This window comes from Ursus americanus, chromosome 12 (genome assembly GCF_024610735.1).
Source record: "Ursus americanus isolate L20-20 chromosome 12, mUrsAme1.1.p, whole genome shotgun sequence".
Classification (NCBI taxonomy): domain Eukaryota; kingdom Metazoa; phylum Chordata; class Mammalia; order Carnivora; family Ursidae; genus Ursus; species Ursus americanus.
This window is the reverse complement of record NC_142138.1, coordinates 46,277,752-46,294,770: the sequence shown is the minus strand read 5'-3', so window position 1 is coordinate 46,294,770 and position 17,019 is coordinate 46,277,752. Positions and strand designations below refer to the sequence as shown.

Here is a 17,019-nt window from a genome sequence, read left to right as displayed (position 1 = left end):
TGTTGGAGTGTATATGGAGTATACACATCCCAATGTGGGCACATATACAAAACTGATTGAAAAATATGATATAATCATGTGTGTGGATATTTAAAGTTTGAGAAACAGTGGACTAAATCACTGGGTTTCCCATTAAAATCACCATCTTATTACAGAAATAAAGCTACTCATTAAACATCAATTACCATGAACATCATTGTCTCCAAATCCACCGATTAGCTCTAAACTGCTTACATAATTCTAACTCCAAACAATTATCTGTATAAAAGCTTAGGTGATGATGGGGAAAAAATGCATAGAAAAAGTTACACTAAGGAAACATTAAAAAAAATTAATCATGGTCATTTTTATGAGGCTAGACCATGGATCCCATTTCTTTCTCTTTTATTTTAGTAAGCAGGTTTTGCTTCTATGATGAAAATAAAATTAACATTTTTAAAGTATTTTTAAGAGTCTACATAAAAAGATTTTTTGTTGGCTTGTACTTTAAGCAATTAATACTACAAATATTCTATATGCTTATGAACACGTGTAATTGGAATTATCCAAAGTGTTTAAAGACTTCTTGATTTCCCCTTCACCCCCCCTTAAGACATATTCCTTCTTTGGTCTTCCCCATCTCAGGATATAAGACCATCCTTCCATTTATTCAAGCCAAAATCATAGAAAATCATCATTTATCAGGCTTTTTTCTTTACCTTCTCATGAATCCATCAATAACCACTGTCAACTCTACTTCTAAAATATACCCTGAAACTATTCATTTCTCTCCATCTCTACTGTTATCACTCTAGTCTGAACCAGCATTTTACAAAAACTGTGAGTTGCACCCCATTGATGAGTTATGAAATCAGCTTAGTGGGTGATAATCAGTATTTCTTTTATGGTGAAATCGAATAGCAGATCTCTGAGTGCATCACTCATGGTTAAGGGGATTGTCTTAAAATTTTTGTTTATGCATATGTGTTTATGTACTGAGTCACCACATAAAATATGTGTCTTCTTGGGTATTGTGCTAAAAAACGTTTGAAAGCCTGCATGTAAGCCCACATTATTTTCCCCCTGGACTGCTTAAAACCTGGAATGCTTATTCTAAGCATGATGAGAAGCCAAAACCTTACAAGGGCCTAACAACCCAATGTGATCTGTGCCTTCTTACCTCTCGGACCACATTGTCTCTCTCTCCTCCCCTCACTAACCATACTCCAGTCACAGGGGCTTCCTTTATGTGAAACACACCAAAGTATCTCTACCTTGGGGACTTTGCATGTGCTAGTTCCCCTGCCTACCACGCTCATTACAATGCTTGCAGGTTCCACCTAGTCTAAGTGCAAGGGTCATCTTCACAAAGTGGCCTTTCTAAAATGCCTCCCAATCCCCACAGGTCTTTTTCTTTCTCCTCACTTATTATTACCGGAAATTACCTTTTATATTTCTTTCTTTCTTTTTTCCAGGCTTGTTTACTGTTGTTCTCCAGTGGCTAGAATGTCAGTTCTAGAGAGCAGAGCCTTCCTTGTCTACCTTGTTCACTGATGTCCTCCAGAGGCTAAAATAGAGCCTGGCACAAAGTAAGTGCTGACTAGATGTTTTTTGATTGCGTGATTTACTATATGTGAAACGCTATGCTAGATCTGGGATCAAGGAGAAAAGACACATGCACAGAGTCACTTGACATATATATGCTTTCCTGCTCCTTACCTCTCCCTTCCAGCTCCCTGTGGAGAAGGACTTGACAGTTTTGTCCACCATTTATACCCTGTGCTTGCATGGTACCTGGTACCTAAAGCGTCAATGTTTTTAAAGTGAATGACTGATTCCATGAATTTGTGGTGGCTCCAATTACACAGAGGTTGAATGATTTTCCAGCAGGTTTCTGGAGCCTGAGTTAAACGTACAAAATGTAGGCATTTGGTTAGATCTGGAATAAGGATATTTAAGAGTTGAAGCTAATGCCATGAAAGGGATGGACCGTGGATAGTAGACTTCTTTTTGGCTTCACATTTTTAATACACAGCTTAAATGCCTTTCTAAAGAGAATAGTCCAAAGTTATAAAAGTTTTTAGTTCAGTCATTTTAAAGAACAAAATTAATATACTGGCACATCCATTTTCTCACTCCATTCTTTAGAACATAAATCCCAATTAGCATTTATTTTTACTCAGAATGCTAAGGAATCATTCACATTTTCCCCTAGAGCAGTGCAGATTTACTTAGTTCATTACTTTTCTTCATGACATGGTGTCTTAGAGAGTCCATCTACTGACTGTGAAAACCCGGAGTGGATCTTTACTATAGATAATTCCATTATCAGTCAGCCAAAGACCAATAAAGTTATAGGAAACAACTAAGTGTACCACTCAAGTCACAGACAACAAACGGCAGAATAGCTTCCCCATCCCAGTTCATCCTGGCCTTGATTTTGTACAGAGCCCACCAGATAACCCTAGCAGGCCACGTTTAGAGTCACTAAGAATACAGAAATCTTAATGGAAAGTCTGATTACCCAGTACTGAGTCAACCAAAGTAATTGACCCATTAGTGGTAGACTGGCTTCTCAAGATAATTAGAGGATTCAGAGTTTTTGTTTTGGTGAGAAAGGAATAAATAACTTACTATTTACATTTTCATTAGTCATCCCCTTTCCTTTCTGACTGTATTTTCTTGTGGGAAATAAAGAAAATCGGTTCCATTTTTGGATACCATGATCAAGATGTTTATATCTTTCAAAGGTTAACACTAGGAAGAGTATTAAAAAAATCAACTTGGCTTCAAGTATAGTGAGAAAGTACATCATTAAAACTTTATCTCTTTCCCCGAAGAATCTTGAAGCACTCAGCAAATATTACACTCAGACTCTTTTGGCTACGTTCATCGATTGCAAGTGATACCATCTCCTCTTGCAAAGTGAGGAAGATGGAGTCATAAACAAGGGGACTTACTCAAGGGCACATAGTCACAATCAAAGTTAAGCCACCTCCAAAAACTTAACTGAAACCAATATTCTAGAATTGCTGGCTGACAGGGATTATGCTCATAACTTGCCATAACCCGGGCTATACCCCAACATTGATTCTAATTACTCTTATCATAGAATAATGGAACTTGAAAGGAAAGGGGCCTTCAATTCACCCAGTTGAACTCCTCACCTTACAGATGAGAAAACATGCCAAGAAGGTGAAAACACTTGCCTAAACTGATCACTAGTAAGTAGTGAGCCAGAACTGGACACCAGGTTTTCAGACTCCCAGATGAAGTCTTTCTACCGTGTTACTCAAAATAACAAAGTCTGTGCAGAAGCCTGAGGAGTGCTGAGCTCCCACTACTTGCCCCAGCCAGGGGGGATGGCTGAACTAATTTCTTTGAGTGAAAACATAACAGCTTGGCTATGGCCATAGAGGCTTCTTCAGGACAGAAAGTTCTAAGGTCCAGGCTCAGTCAAGAATGAATTTATTTACCATGGTTGCTCCAGGAACTCACTTGGCAATCTAGCCAGTGCTTAATAAATATTAACATGATTTGGGGTGCCCAGGTGGCTCAGTTGGTTAAGTGTCCGACTCTTGATTTTGGCTCAGGTCATGATCTCGGGGTTATGAGATCGAGCCCTGTGTTGGGTTCCACACTCAGCCTGGAGTCTGCTTGTCCCTCTGCCTCTGCTCCTCCCTCTGCTCTCTCTCTCAAATAAATAAATAAATAAATAAATAAATAAATAAATAAAATCTTTAGAAATATATATATATAGTAACATAATTTAATGAATATATTCTTCTCAACTGTACCTGTACATGTTTGCTTTGTTTTTAGTGGACAAAAAAAAAAAAAAATCAATTCTCTTAATATGTCTTGAGAATAAAGTAGGTGACAGATCTGTGAGAGGCAAGGGCTTCCAGGCTTGAGGTGTAGCAAGTCTAAGGGCATGCAGCTTGGATGAACAGGAGCAGATAGTAGCATCCACCTGCTGAAAATTGGCTGGATAGGATGGGGTAAAATCACTGAAACCTTTAAATTTGGTTGGTGGAGTTTAGACTTGGGAGTAGAGTATTCTACTCAGAATATTCAGAAATTCTGAGCAGGGCTGTGACACATTGAGGACGTGTTTGAAAATGAGTCAGTCAGTAGCATGTGTGACAGATGGGCAGGGAGAGAGTATGTAGCGGGAGAGACCAATTAAGAGACTGTATGGCAGTCCAAGAGGGAACGTTTTAGAGTGCTTTTCCATGTCACCTTCCTAGCAATTCAGACACAGAAACTGAAGACCTAACACATTCATGGCAGCCTCCCTGCATGTGCTGCAGGTTACACAGGCTTCTGCTCTCTGCTTTGAACTTTGCCCCCCCCAACCCCATTATTCAATGACCACCTCACCTAGGCAGTCATACCCCCACAAGGCTGAAGCCCTCTCCATCTGCAGCAGCCTCTTGCAGCAGCCTCCACTCCCAGACCTGCAGCCAGATTCCCTGGAAGTGTGTTATTTTCAGGGCATCATCTCTAGACCTTACCGAAACTCTTTGACTAGAGAAGGCTGGGCTGACACCATGGGCAGCACTGAGTCATGAGGACAGAGAGCAGACCTGAATGGTCTGTGGGGAAACTATGGGTCAGTTACAGTCAGGAACCTGGAATACACAGATACGAGGGGTCAAGGCAAGACCAGTTTAGAAATGAGAGAAGCAGTGGAAGCCACAACAGTGAGGCACTTTGAGAGAAACTTTTTCCTTCCCCAGAATGAATTCTTCACATGGCAGTTATGTTAGAAGTCTACCACAGTCTCCCTCCAACTACTGTACCTTACCTTTTCTCATTTATAGAAAAATGCCTGAGACTCTTACTTCCCTCTTTCCTCTCGTCCACAGCATCCCCTTAAGAGCTGCCACCATTCTCCAACTTCCTGCTGAGTCCTCGGCTCCCCGTGTTCTGACATCACATCCAGTGGCATCTGTCACCTCTCAGTTCCACAGCCTTACTCATGAGTTATATTCAGTTTTTCTAATTCCTTCTGCTTTTCCCTTTGCAATATTTAGCAGATCTGGCCCTTTTGTTTATCTTCCTTGTCCAAGGCCACGCATCAGGCTTAACTACTTTGCAGTTGCTTAGCCTATTTCTCCATTACTAGTCTATTTCTGTACTCCCATTCATCTGACACTGAGGATCTCCCTCAGATGCCATTCCAATCACATTACTAAGCGTTAAAGCTACACTTGCTCTGTTCTAGTTGCTCTGTTTCAAGTTAAAGCTCTTACTCATAGGATGGGAGAGTTGGAAGGAACGTCAGAGACACTTCAAACATAATTTTACAGATAACAGAACTAAGACTCACAGAGATTAAGATACTTCTTCACAGGTACATTCCGCTCTTGGGCACCTCACTCTTTGCAAGCTGCTCTTTTCTAATTTACAATTCAAACAAAATCCTGCCCTCTTGTACCGTACCCATTCATACATCCTTTCTGTCCACAGCACAGTTTATTTTTATTTTTTTTAAGATTTTATTTATTTATTTGACAGAGAAAGAGAGAGACCATAAGCAGGGAGAACAGCAGGCAGAGGGAGAAGGAGCCTCCCCCCTGTGCAAGGAGCCCAATGAGGGACTTGATCCCAGGACCCTGGGATCATGACCCGAACCAAGGCAGACATTTAACCGACTGAGCCACCCAGGCGTCCCCACAGTATACTTTTTTTTTAATTTTTTCTAAAGATTTTTTTATTTATTTGAGAGTGAGAGAGAGCACACAAGAGCGGGAGGCAGGGGCAAAGGGAGAGAGAGAAGCAGACTTGCCGCCGAGCAGGGAGCCTGACACAGGGCTCGATCCCAGGACCCTGAGATCACCACCTCAGTGGAAGGCAGACACCCAACCAAGGCACCCAGGTGCCCCCACAGTATACTTTTAAAACTGCTCATTTCATCTTCTAAAACCTCTCGTGATAAGCCTGACGACAAAAATTATTCCACAAAGCATAACTGTTGGGCATAGCTGGGTTTTTGGTAACTCCAACAGACCAAGACTTGCGGTCTTCCACAGACTCAGGCAGCCCACCAGAATCACTGCTCCATGGGGGTGCCCCCTCATTCCTGCCTCTGCATGGAGGCATCTGTCAGCAGTGGGTGACACACTGCCCAAATAGACAGATGGTAAATAGAGTCACACACCATACCTGCATATATACACATATAAAGACAAATACCATATGATTTCACTCATATGTGGAATTTAACAAATAAAACAACTGGTTATGGGGGGGGATGGGTTAAATGGGTGGTAGGGATTAAGGAGGGCACTTGTGATGAGCACTGGGTGCTGTATATAAGTGATGAATCACTAAATTCTATACCAGAAACCAATATTGTACTGCATGTTAACTAACTTGAATTTAAACAAAAAATTGAAGAAAAAAAGCATATATAATGAATGTTTATATCACATTTTAATAAATTCTTGTAATGTGTACAGGAATTCATTATATTCATTTTTGATAAGTTCATGTCACCCAAAAAGCAATGTTTACCTACGTAGCATTTTCTACTTTGTTTTTCCTATTCTCTGAAGTCTTTTATCTTTTCTTTTGTCATTCTTCCCAAATTTCCAGCTATCCTTGAACTTTATCCTCCATAGAAATGCAGCCCATCATCCATATTACCTTTCATTTCTCCCTACAAGTCCCCTTCTTTGAAAGTGCTGCTCAGGTAATTTCTGGAATGGTATAATCAATGATTTGGTAAGATGACAAGACTAGATGTGGCAGAATTTAGCTGGAGGTAGATGAAATGAGGAAGGGGCTATTTAGCCATCGGGGGAGTCAGACTCCAAGCCTAGGAGCACTGTGCCATAAGCAACAATGGGCTATTCGAGCAGATGCGGTATACAGGCCTTATTTGAAGAGTGCAGTTTGTGAGAAGCATCTAGGAACAGATTATCGGTTACTAGAATGGGGGAAAATTGCAAATTTGCCAACTTGCTTTTTTGTGCATGTTTAAGGACCATTGACAGGGAGGGAATGCAGTAAGTTAACTTTGATAAAGACTAGGAAATAAAGGGTGGCTCATCTTTGAGGCAGCCTGAGGTGTGAGAGAGAGCACCCATTTATACTTGCTTAGAGGGGTTCTGAATCCTTGTAATTTTACCTGTGGCCTATCTCCACTAACAGCTGTGGCTGCTATTTTAATTTTGAAATTCAGCTGTTCCTTTGCCAGTCTTGACACAACATTTTAGGCATGTTCTGAAGCATGACTCATGATACGCTCTCCAAAGGCCAAACCACTTCAGTATTCTATTCAATTAGCTTTCTGCTTCCTGATCTACTGGATATTCTGGGACCAAGATGCAAGATTAAGACCATGGGGAATTTGAGAAGGGAGGAATTCCAGCCAAGACATTAGGCAAAAAAACACTCAAGGCCACATGAGAAGCCTAAAGGACATGAGGAAGGAGATTAAAAACATAACTGCCAAAGTTTTACTTAATCTAAAAGAGCCCATTGATTAGATAGCACCATTCCTTCCATCAACAAACATGACTACAATGTTTGCTACGCCTCCTGGTTTGTTATAAGGCAGGGACCTCAGGGAGGAAAGGGAGGGAAGAGGGTAAACAAGCTCTATAAACATCTTGAAGAATAAATATTAGCTTTAGGATTCAAGAGCTAGGACAGATGATTTGATTTGAGGAAAGTAATTTTTATCATCTACTAATTTCTGTTAAAGCGTACACTTTGCAGACTCAAACTTTTGCACTAAGTAATTGTGATTTTATTAATTTTTTTTCACAAAATACAAAGCTTTGCACCACATTAGTGTTCTAACACAGGAAAATTTCAAGGTTTTCATTGGGAGGAGGGATGATTTATATATGTAGGATATTGATTTTACACACATTCTTAAAATTAATATTAAATAAAATTTGTCATGACAAAGGAATGCCAACCTTGTAGAACATGCAGATTATTGCTTAGAACTTGCATATCCTATAAACTGACACACATACAAATAAAGAATACAAACATTTAAAAATTTTAAGGGAACTACCTAGAGATATTAATTAATCCCATTCAAATTAAGTACAACCAAGAGACCAAAGAATACTAAATTGCTATTTTAATTGCTGATAAATCTGAGTGACACTGATTTATAAATTACCAAGTCTGACATTTTGTAAATAAGACAAAGTTCTTCATTCAGCCTTATGGAAATAAATTAGGAGACGTGTTTTCAAAATGTTAAATGTATTTCGAAAGACTTCCAAAATCTTTATAACAGTTAAACAGTAAGGTTGTATATTCCCAGAAAAAAATGTGTATATCACTAGAGCTGTCACATTTGCTGCAATTTTCAAGTAGCTTTTTCTTTTTTTTTTTTTTAAAGATTTTATTTATTTATTTATTTATTTATTTATTTATTTATTTAACACAGATAGAGACAGCCAGTGAGAGAGGGAACACAAGCAGGGGGAGTGGGAGAGGAAGAAGCAGGCTCATAGCGGAGGAGCCTGATGTGGGGCTTGATCCCATAACGCTGGGATCACGCCCTGAGCCGAAGGCAGACGCTTAACTGCTGTGCCACCCAGGTGCCCCTCAAGTAGCTTTTTCAAATGAAATCTATGTCTAAAAGTTATTATTACGAACTCTAATAATTACCAAAAAAACCTCATAACCCATCCTAGTTACAAGTTAGTAAGAGAATATTATCTATGCAAAAATTCCTTAAGTAAAAAGTAGACATAATTATACTAGAAGCAAACCAAGCAAGAAACAAAAAAATATATAGCATATTTTATTTACAGTTATATTTTTAGGCTTCATTAACCAAGAAGTAGCAAATACCTAATGCACACTTAATTACAGAAAGAATTATGTAAAGATATAAAGAAAAAATATACAGATGATAATTAACGAGTTTTCAGCCAGAGGTATTGTATTTATATCTTTAAGATTTAGAAATATTTCTCATTGTTTTTGGTCTTAAATATAGGGCCTGATACCGAAACTATCTACAGTTTGCTGTAGACATTTTAAGTGCAAACAAATGGTTTATGGTGTAACAAGGGAATCAGTGTAAACATTTTCAATGCAAACAAACCAATCTTTAGCAGCTAGCCTTCACTTCTTCATTGCTATCCAAAATATCTTCAAATAAAGGTACAATTTACTACCAAGGCTAATAGAGGCAGTTTGAGGTCCGGGCTAGAAAGGGATAGGGCTCAAGTCCTTGACTTGCATTCGTAAAACGTGCTGAGCAATCCACTTGCTGGTAAGCTTGTTTTTAAAAGAAACATGACCATAACTAAGTTTGCTCAATTAAAGAGCAGGATTCAGGAATGCTGCCACAGACCAGCAGCCCTTCCTCCTAACAGCCTCATAACAGAGCTACCTCAGTTCCTCCTGCTGCCATGGGGTCTAAGGAAGAACATTTAGATAATTTACAGGCCTACAATGAATCCCTAGCTAAAACATATATAAAGCTTTTACTGCTAAGCCAGTTTAAGAAAGAGACTACAGATGTTTCTCAATAAAACCATAAACCTTATTAGCCTTGTTTCATCTTATAACAAGTATTATTAAATATTAAATGGCTTCTGATAGTCTCTTAACAATTATGGTTTGCTGCTACTTAAACTTACTCCAATGCTTTTTTTCAATGGAAGAACATACTTGAAAACTTTCAAGTTTTCCACAATAGACCAGAAAGCTTATGGGTATGGGGAAGCCTCAAAAGTTGATGTTGAAAGGTGCTGGCGTAAGGGATGGAGGTGCTGGTACAGTCTTAAGGGCATTAGGAGGACGAGTTGGAAGGGCTGGAAGGATTCAGAGAAAAACTTCTAGATGAGGGACGGGCATCATGCCTTTTAAGGGAAAATCAACTGTGTCTCCAACTCCAGATTCTGCTGGCTTCTCATTGTTCTCACACATACCCCATGTGCTTCATGTGAAAAATCCCTTGTAGCTGCTTTAATGTGCCTGTCGTCAACCAAGCTGTGGTTAAGGCTGGGCGGTTTGTGTGTGTGCCCAGGGTCTCTAGACACAGGAGGGGTCTCACTGCTGTGCTGGTTCGTACCTGCGGAGAAACACTGTGCCACATTTCTGATAAATTATATGAGTTTGCTTCTTCTGGAACCCAAGACACACAAATACATAGTCTTCCATAAAGTATAACTGATGATGTCAACAATTACATGGACTTTTCAATTTCAGCAACAGACTAAACCACTGAAAGCCAATTTGTATGCATATTCCCATATTGGAGTTAAGAGTAACCCAGAAACTCAAATTTATTCAAACATTTATTTTAATAGTGTCTTCTGGAACATGTTTATTTCCCTTAAAAACGAAACAGAACACAGATATTACAACACTTTCCCCCAGATAGCTCCACGACAAGACTGTTTCTAGTGCATGATGACAAATGTAACCAACCACAAAGCTGGCCCTTCACATAAGTGAAGAACCGTTCTCTAAACACCCAACGCACCTCACAGAAAGTGTACAATTTAAAAACTGACACTTTAGCAAAAAGCTGAGTCAAATAGATTAAAATTTAGAAAAGAATTTGATTCAAACACCTATAAATGAGGCAGTTGTTAAAACTAGAACTTTAACAATAGTACTGGGGGATCCATGGTGTATCAGTCACCGTTAGGAATGGTAAATACATTATTATTTCTCTAAACATTATAGCACTAGCCCATGAAAGAACAAAACTAAACAGCTGGAATAAAAATTGCATCTTAACTTACTATAAGGTATTAAGACACAACTTATGCAGGAGTTAATTTCTTTGCACTCATATATAACTCTATTTTGAGTTTTAAATAAATGCAAACAATACTCACTAGAAATATTCCAGACACAAGAATGCAAATTCTACAAATTCAAGCTCATAATTTTTAAATTCTCCCAAATAAAACATCAGATGCAGAATCTATGATCTTGCATGCTATTTAGTTGATTTTCATTCACTTTCAAAATTTCGTTAAGAATTTTTATTTTTTAGACTACTATGCATTCAAAGAACAGCTTTATAGTTACAGGTTATCACTAATCTTTTTCTATAAAAATAGAGTTACTTAAAAATTTATACCAATTTGCTTTTAGTTTTCTACAAATATTTTAATAGTTGTTAAATTCAGAATGCCTAATAGAATCATTTAAATTAATCCATGTAGTCAAAATACTTAATATGTAAAATGTCTAGCAAAAGTTTGTCATTTAATAAATGAAAAATTCATCGTTTAATAAATGATATGTTCTGTCTTTAACTCCTTGTATCTTAGGTAGGTGGATACAATCACAGAACAGTGAAGTATAGCTCCTATAAAGATCTGACTTAAAGTAATATGGCAGTTTGTAGTGTCTTTTCCATTTCATGCGTGTTGTACGAGGAAATATGTAGCTTGTACTTTTGGATATTGAATGTGGATGTTGAATTAGCTGTCATGCAGTCAGCTTAAAATAAGAATTGCTGACTAAGGGAATAATGAACTTTAGTTCAAAACACTGATATTTTAAACACTTGTTTTCTGAACAGCTATACTACTGAAAAGTGCTGTCAATGAAAGTAAAAATAAAGTTTTAAGCATGAAATAGCAACTATAAAAACTGAAACTGCTATATGGAAACTCACTGATTAGTGAGTTTTATATTACAATACATTGCAATATATTGTTTTATATTGTCTTCATTTTGATGGTGGGTTTAAAATCTGTGTTCAGAAACTATAGAAATATCCCAAGAGTCAAAAATATTTATTTCAAGTTTTGTTTCTTTTTAAAGGAATTTCCAAAATAGTTTTCTAATATAAATGTTTTCCTTTTAAAAATCCAGTTTTCTTGCAAAAGACCAAGAAAACAACAAGATAAAACCATGTGCTCTCCCACCCCCCTCTAAACAACCAATACACACTTAAGTGCCTATGATGTCAAAGGCACTAAATTTGGTAACAAATTATCAATGTAATATTAGTAGCTTTAAAAACAAATACCTATACTTTACAATACTTTAATTAAGTCTTCAAAAATAAGTGTACCTACTGTAAGCCAATCAATTTGATTTTCTCATTGAGTTATTGACTGAAATTTCAATTACCTTCTTTAAAGGTTCTAAAACTTATCAGGCTCTCTCTGCATTAGACAGCCAAATCAAATCAAATCAAATGAAATCAAAGTCTGATCTATCCAGCCAGCCCCCCTTCACCATCATAACATGGACAATGAAAGTGAATCATTCTGCTGCCAGCTGAGAAACTGAGTGGATTAGATCTTTTGGTTTGGATTCAATTAAACTCAAGCAGCCATCACTGATTAAATTTCTTTCTTTCTTAGGTAAGAACAATCATTAAAATCAAGTACTTGAGAAAAATAAATAAAGGCAATAATAACTAACTATATAATTCTGTATTTGGGTTTTAAGAATCAAAGAAAAAGCAAACATATACTTACACATACACACACACAAAAAAACCCAAAATCAAAAAACCAGAGTCACCAGCCATTTATCATCACAAGACAAGGATATTAATAATCAGAATACTTGGATTAAATTATCTATTTTTTTTCCTGTCCTTCAGGAAAGACAGAAATTCAAAGCACTCAAAATGTTGGTTAAGCAAGCATGGGTGTAAACTGTGAGTAAAATGTGAATACTGACTTGCCTACATCAGGAGCATGACAAATATATACTACATAACACTTTGGTACTGATGATGTTGGGTTCTGAACTTAGGGGAGGTTTTGCAAATAGAAATAATATATTTTTCACAGAAAAAAGTGCAAGGGAAACAGAGACAGCAGTGTTAAAGTTTTTTTCTTAATGATTCCTCCTATTAGCCTAAATAGTCATCTATAACATGCATTTTTAGAAAGAGGAATGCATCTCTTAAGGAGCTCTGTAAGATCTGTCTTAAGCCTTACTACAAATAAAAAAGCAGTACTTTGATAAAATGTTAAAAATAGAAATAATAAAGTGATGTCTGAAAAATCTAAAAATTAAAGAAGTATTTTCCATGACTGAACTAATTAAATATTCCCAAAGTAAGCAAAATACTTCATCATTCATAAATGATGGCGTATCTAAACAAAAAATACATCATTTATAATAGCCTAAGAAAAGAACATTTCAACGATTCAGAAATTAAACCCTAAACGGGTATTGACAGCCATAGTAAGAAATGAGTGCAGTACAACAAAATGTTGAGAGCTATTTACAAATTTAAAAGCAGTTCTCATTCTTTCAGCAAAATTGGTGACATAAAACCAAGTGCACCCAATTAGCGTAGTCATCTTTTCACAGAGAAAAATACCAATGCAGGTTAACAGATTTCTGAAAAGATTCACCACTATATTTATAATTTTTTATTTAAACCTTTTAAGATTTTATCCATGCTTATAATGCAGAAGAAAATCAGAAAAGAAATCCTGGAATAAAAACTAAGTTTTAGCTTCTCTTTTCTAAAGGTTAAAAAAAAAAAAAAAAAAGGACTGAAACCCTTGATAACAAATATAATTAATAAGAAGTACAAGAACATGCCAAGAATTCACCCTATCAGTAGATATAACGTGGGTAGTAATGAAGTATGCTTATCAGTAGCCCACCTTTAGTCAAGTTTTCCATTCTGAAGACTACTTTTGGCTTTCTCTTGTCTGATGAGAGAGATGACTTTGAGGCAACCCTTTGTAATTTTGATCATCCACATGACATTCATCACATCCAGAACAATACAAGTAGAGATCCAGGAACATTGGATTAAAAATCCAAGCCTTATGTAGGCTTCTGTTCCTAACACAGAATAAATGTAACTATAAAAAGGAGGTATTGGGACAATCCGTACGATGAAGAACACCACTGTCATGAGTATTCCATTGATGACGTTAGCCTTGGAAAACTTAGGATACTTCAGAGCTTCAAAGAACCACCTGGAAAAAATTTTTCAAAGCATCACATTTACTCTGCATCTCCAAAGATTAACCACTTTAATTTTTAGTTTTTAGTTTTTAAAATTCAGTGAACATCGTCCTAAGATTTATATAGAGAGGCAAAGGGCCTAAAATAGCCAACACAATACTGGAAAGGAAGAAAGCTGGCAGACTCATACTACCCACTTTCAAGACTGACTTACTATATAAAGCTACAGTAGTCAAGATAGCATAGCACTTGGTGAAAGAACAAATAGATCAACAGTGTTAGCCTAGAAATAGATCCACACAAATATACTCAACTGATCTTTGATTTTTTATTTTTGTAAAGGTAATTCAATGGAGAAGGAAGTTTTTCCAACAAACAGCTGGAACAATCAGATATTCATATGCATAAAAATGAACCTAGGCAGAGACCTCACATTTTACACAAAAATTAACTCAAAATGAGCCACAGCCTTAAACATAAAATGAAAAACTACTTAACTTCTGGAAGAAAACATAGGAAAAAATCTGCATGATCTTGGGCTTGGTGATCGTACTTTAGATATAACACCAAAAGCACAAACATAGAAAAAAATATTGTTAAGCTGGACTTTACTAAAATTAAAAACTTGCGCTGTGAAATGCACTGTTAAAACAGAATAAAAAGACATCCATGCACTGGGAGAAAATATTTACAAAATACATATAGGATAAAGTACTTGTATCCAAATATATAAAAAGAAGTCTTAAAACTCAATAATAAGGCATCAACCAATTTAAAACATAGGCAAAATACCTTAAACACCTCATCAGAGAATATATACAAGAGGAAAATAAGAATATGATAAGATGTTCAACATCATCTGTCATTAGAAAACTATAAATTAAAACAATGAGATACTACTATAGATCTATAAAAAATTATTAAAATCCAAAATTCTGGCAATACCAATCGCTGGCAAGGATATGGAGCAACAGGAACTCTTATAGCCTTGCTGGTGAGAATAAAATGGTAAAGCCACTTTGGCAAACAATATGACACTAAACATATTCATAGCACACAACCCAGCATTCACTCTCCTAGATATTTTTCCAACTGATTTGAAAATTTACGTCCACGCAAAAAATTGCATGCAAATATTTATACCAGGTTTATTTATAACTGCAAAAAACTGAAAGCAAGCAAGCAACCAAGATGTTATACAATAGGTAAATGGAGGGGGCGCCTGGGTGGCTCAGTGGTTAGGCATCTGCCTTCGGCTCAGGTCATGATCTCAGGGTCCTGGCTTCGAACCCCATGTTGGTTGGGCTCTCTGCTCAGCTGGGAGTCTACTTCTCCCTCTCATTCTCCCTCTGTCTCTCTCAAATAAACAAAATCTTAAAAAAAAAATAGGTGAATGGATAAGCAAATTGTGATACATCCACACAATGGAATGCCATTCAGCAATAAAAAGGATAAACTATCAATTTACATAACCACATGGATGAATCTTAAATGCATATTGAATCTTAAATGAAAAAAAACAGTCTGAAAACTCTACCCACAGTATGATTCCATTTATATAGCATTCCAGAAAAAGCAAAAATATGAAGACAGAAAACAGGTCAGTAGTTGCCAGAAGTTCAGGGAGAGAGGAAGACAGTAGAGTAATGAAGCATGGGAGATATTTTAGGTTGGTAAAACAATTCTGTTTAATATTGTAGTGGTGAGTATATGATGTTATACATTTGTCAAAATCCACAAGAACAGCATGAAGAGTGTGTACAAATTTTAAAATGTCAGTTAGGAGGTTGGGGGTGCCAGGATGGAATCTAGACTGTGACAAAAGAATCTAACTGCTTTACAAATACATACATAACCTCACTGTAGGAAGTGGGGTAAAAACAGGTGATCTAAGTAACCTTGAAAATGTATGGTAGCTGTAAGACTAGAGACAAAAGAAACTGTACACAGGCACTGTATTCCAGTTGGTAAAGTTGTATGTCATGGAAGAACCGGTTAACAATTCTGAAACCATTATACGTATATATTGGGACTTAACAAATAAGTACACCTGTTTGATGGTGAAGTGGGGACCAGGTGTCTCACTGTTGGGAGTGGAAAGTTACAGACAAGTGAGTGGAAGAGGCTAGATTGAGCCATATGATACTGGATTAGAGTTGAAAACATCAGTATGAACTCATTTAGCTTAATATAGATATAAATATGGATGTAGTAGAAATAATTATAGTTAGCTATGTATACACAGGTTAGTATACTTCCAAGTTGTCCCCTGGGAGGGCATAGAAACAATGATGCCCCAGTAGTAATGTGCACACCCAGGGCCTAGATCTTAATTTCTAATACCATTCTCCAATAAAAGATACCAGGGCTCCTTAAGACATGGCTCATTCCAGGGCTGGAACAGAGAATATACAATAAGAATCTAGCATATTTTTTTACTGCCAGAAACTAAGGAAGTTCTCAAAAAACAAAAGGATGAGTTTATATCAAAGGGACATAGAAACCAACTGAAAAAGCTCAATGGCAAAAGCTGTAACATTTTGAATAAATAATAAATAATGTGGTACTGGATTAAAAACACCTGAAGTATAAAATAAGTATCCATGAATCCATAGTAATATAAATGAATGAAGGAATGAGTGGAGGAGAAAAGATAAATAACCTATGCAGAATAATTACAAATAATTTCTGTAGATACTGCACTCTCAACGAGATAAGGCATAATTCCCTACTCCTCAAGAGGGGAGCAGTGACTTCCTTCTGGAGTTCAGGATAGAAGGCAAATGGGATAGAAAGAGTAACTTTAAAAGTGAGATATTAGACAAACCCTACTTCAGCCAGATAACAAGGAAAACATCAACAGTGATAAGTCGTGTTTATAGCAGGGAGACCTGATATGCTGTCATGAGAATGGTACTTTACTTCTGTAGTCTTCCTCCCAAAACCCCATAACCTGAGTCTAATCATGAGAAAAACATCAGACAAACCCAAAGTGAGCAATAGTCCACAAAATACCTGACCAGTACTCAAAAACAATGAAACTGTCACACCAAAGAAGAGTCTACAGAAATACAACTAAATGTAATGTGGTGCTATCCTGGATGGGGACAGAAAAAGGACATTAGGTAAAAACTA

General features: G+C 36.9%; 1 protein-coding gene across 6 annotated transcripts in view; it reads right to left on the bottom strand.

Moving 5' to 3' along the window:
* Positions 1 to 7,712: 7,712 nt before the first annotated feature.
* Positions 7,713 to 17,019, bottom strand: part of TLCD4 (TLC domain containing 4) — a 101,259-nt gene continuing 91,952 nt past the window's right edge. For all 6 annotated transcript variants that reach the window (XM_045801727.2, XM_045801725.2, XM_045801729.2 and 3 more), the window contains one exon: positions 7,713 to 13,895. In XM_045801727.2, coding sequence (XP_045657683.1) covers positions 13,577 to 13,895 — 319 coding nt within the window. In that variant the 3' untranslated portion in view covers positions 7,713 to 13,576. The remainder of the gene's footprint in view (positions 13,896 to 17,019) is intronic.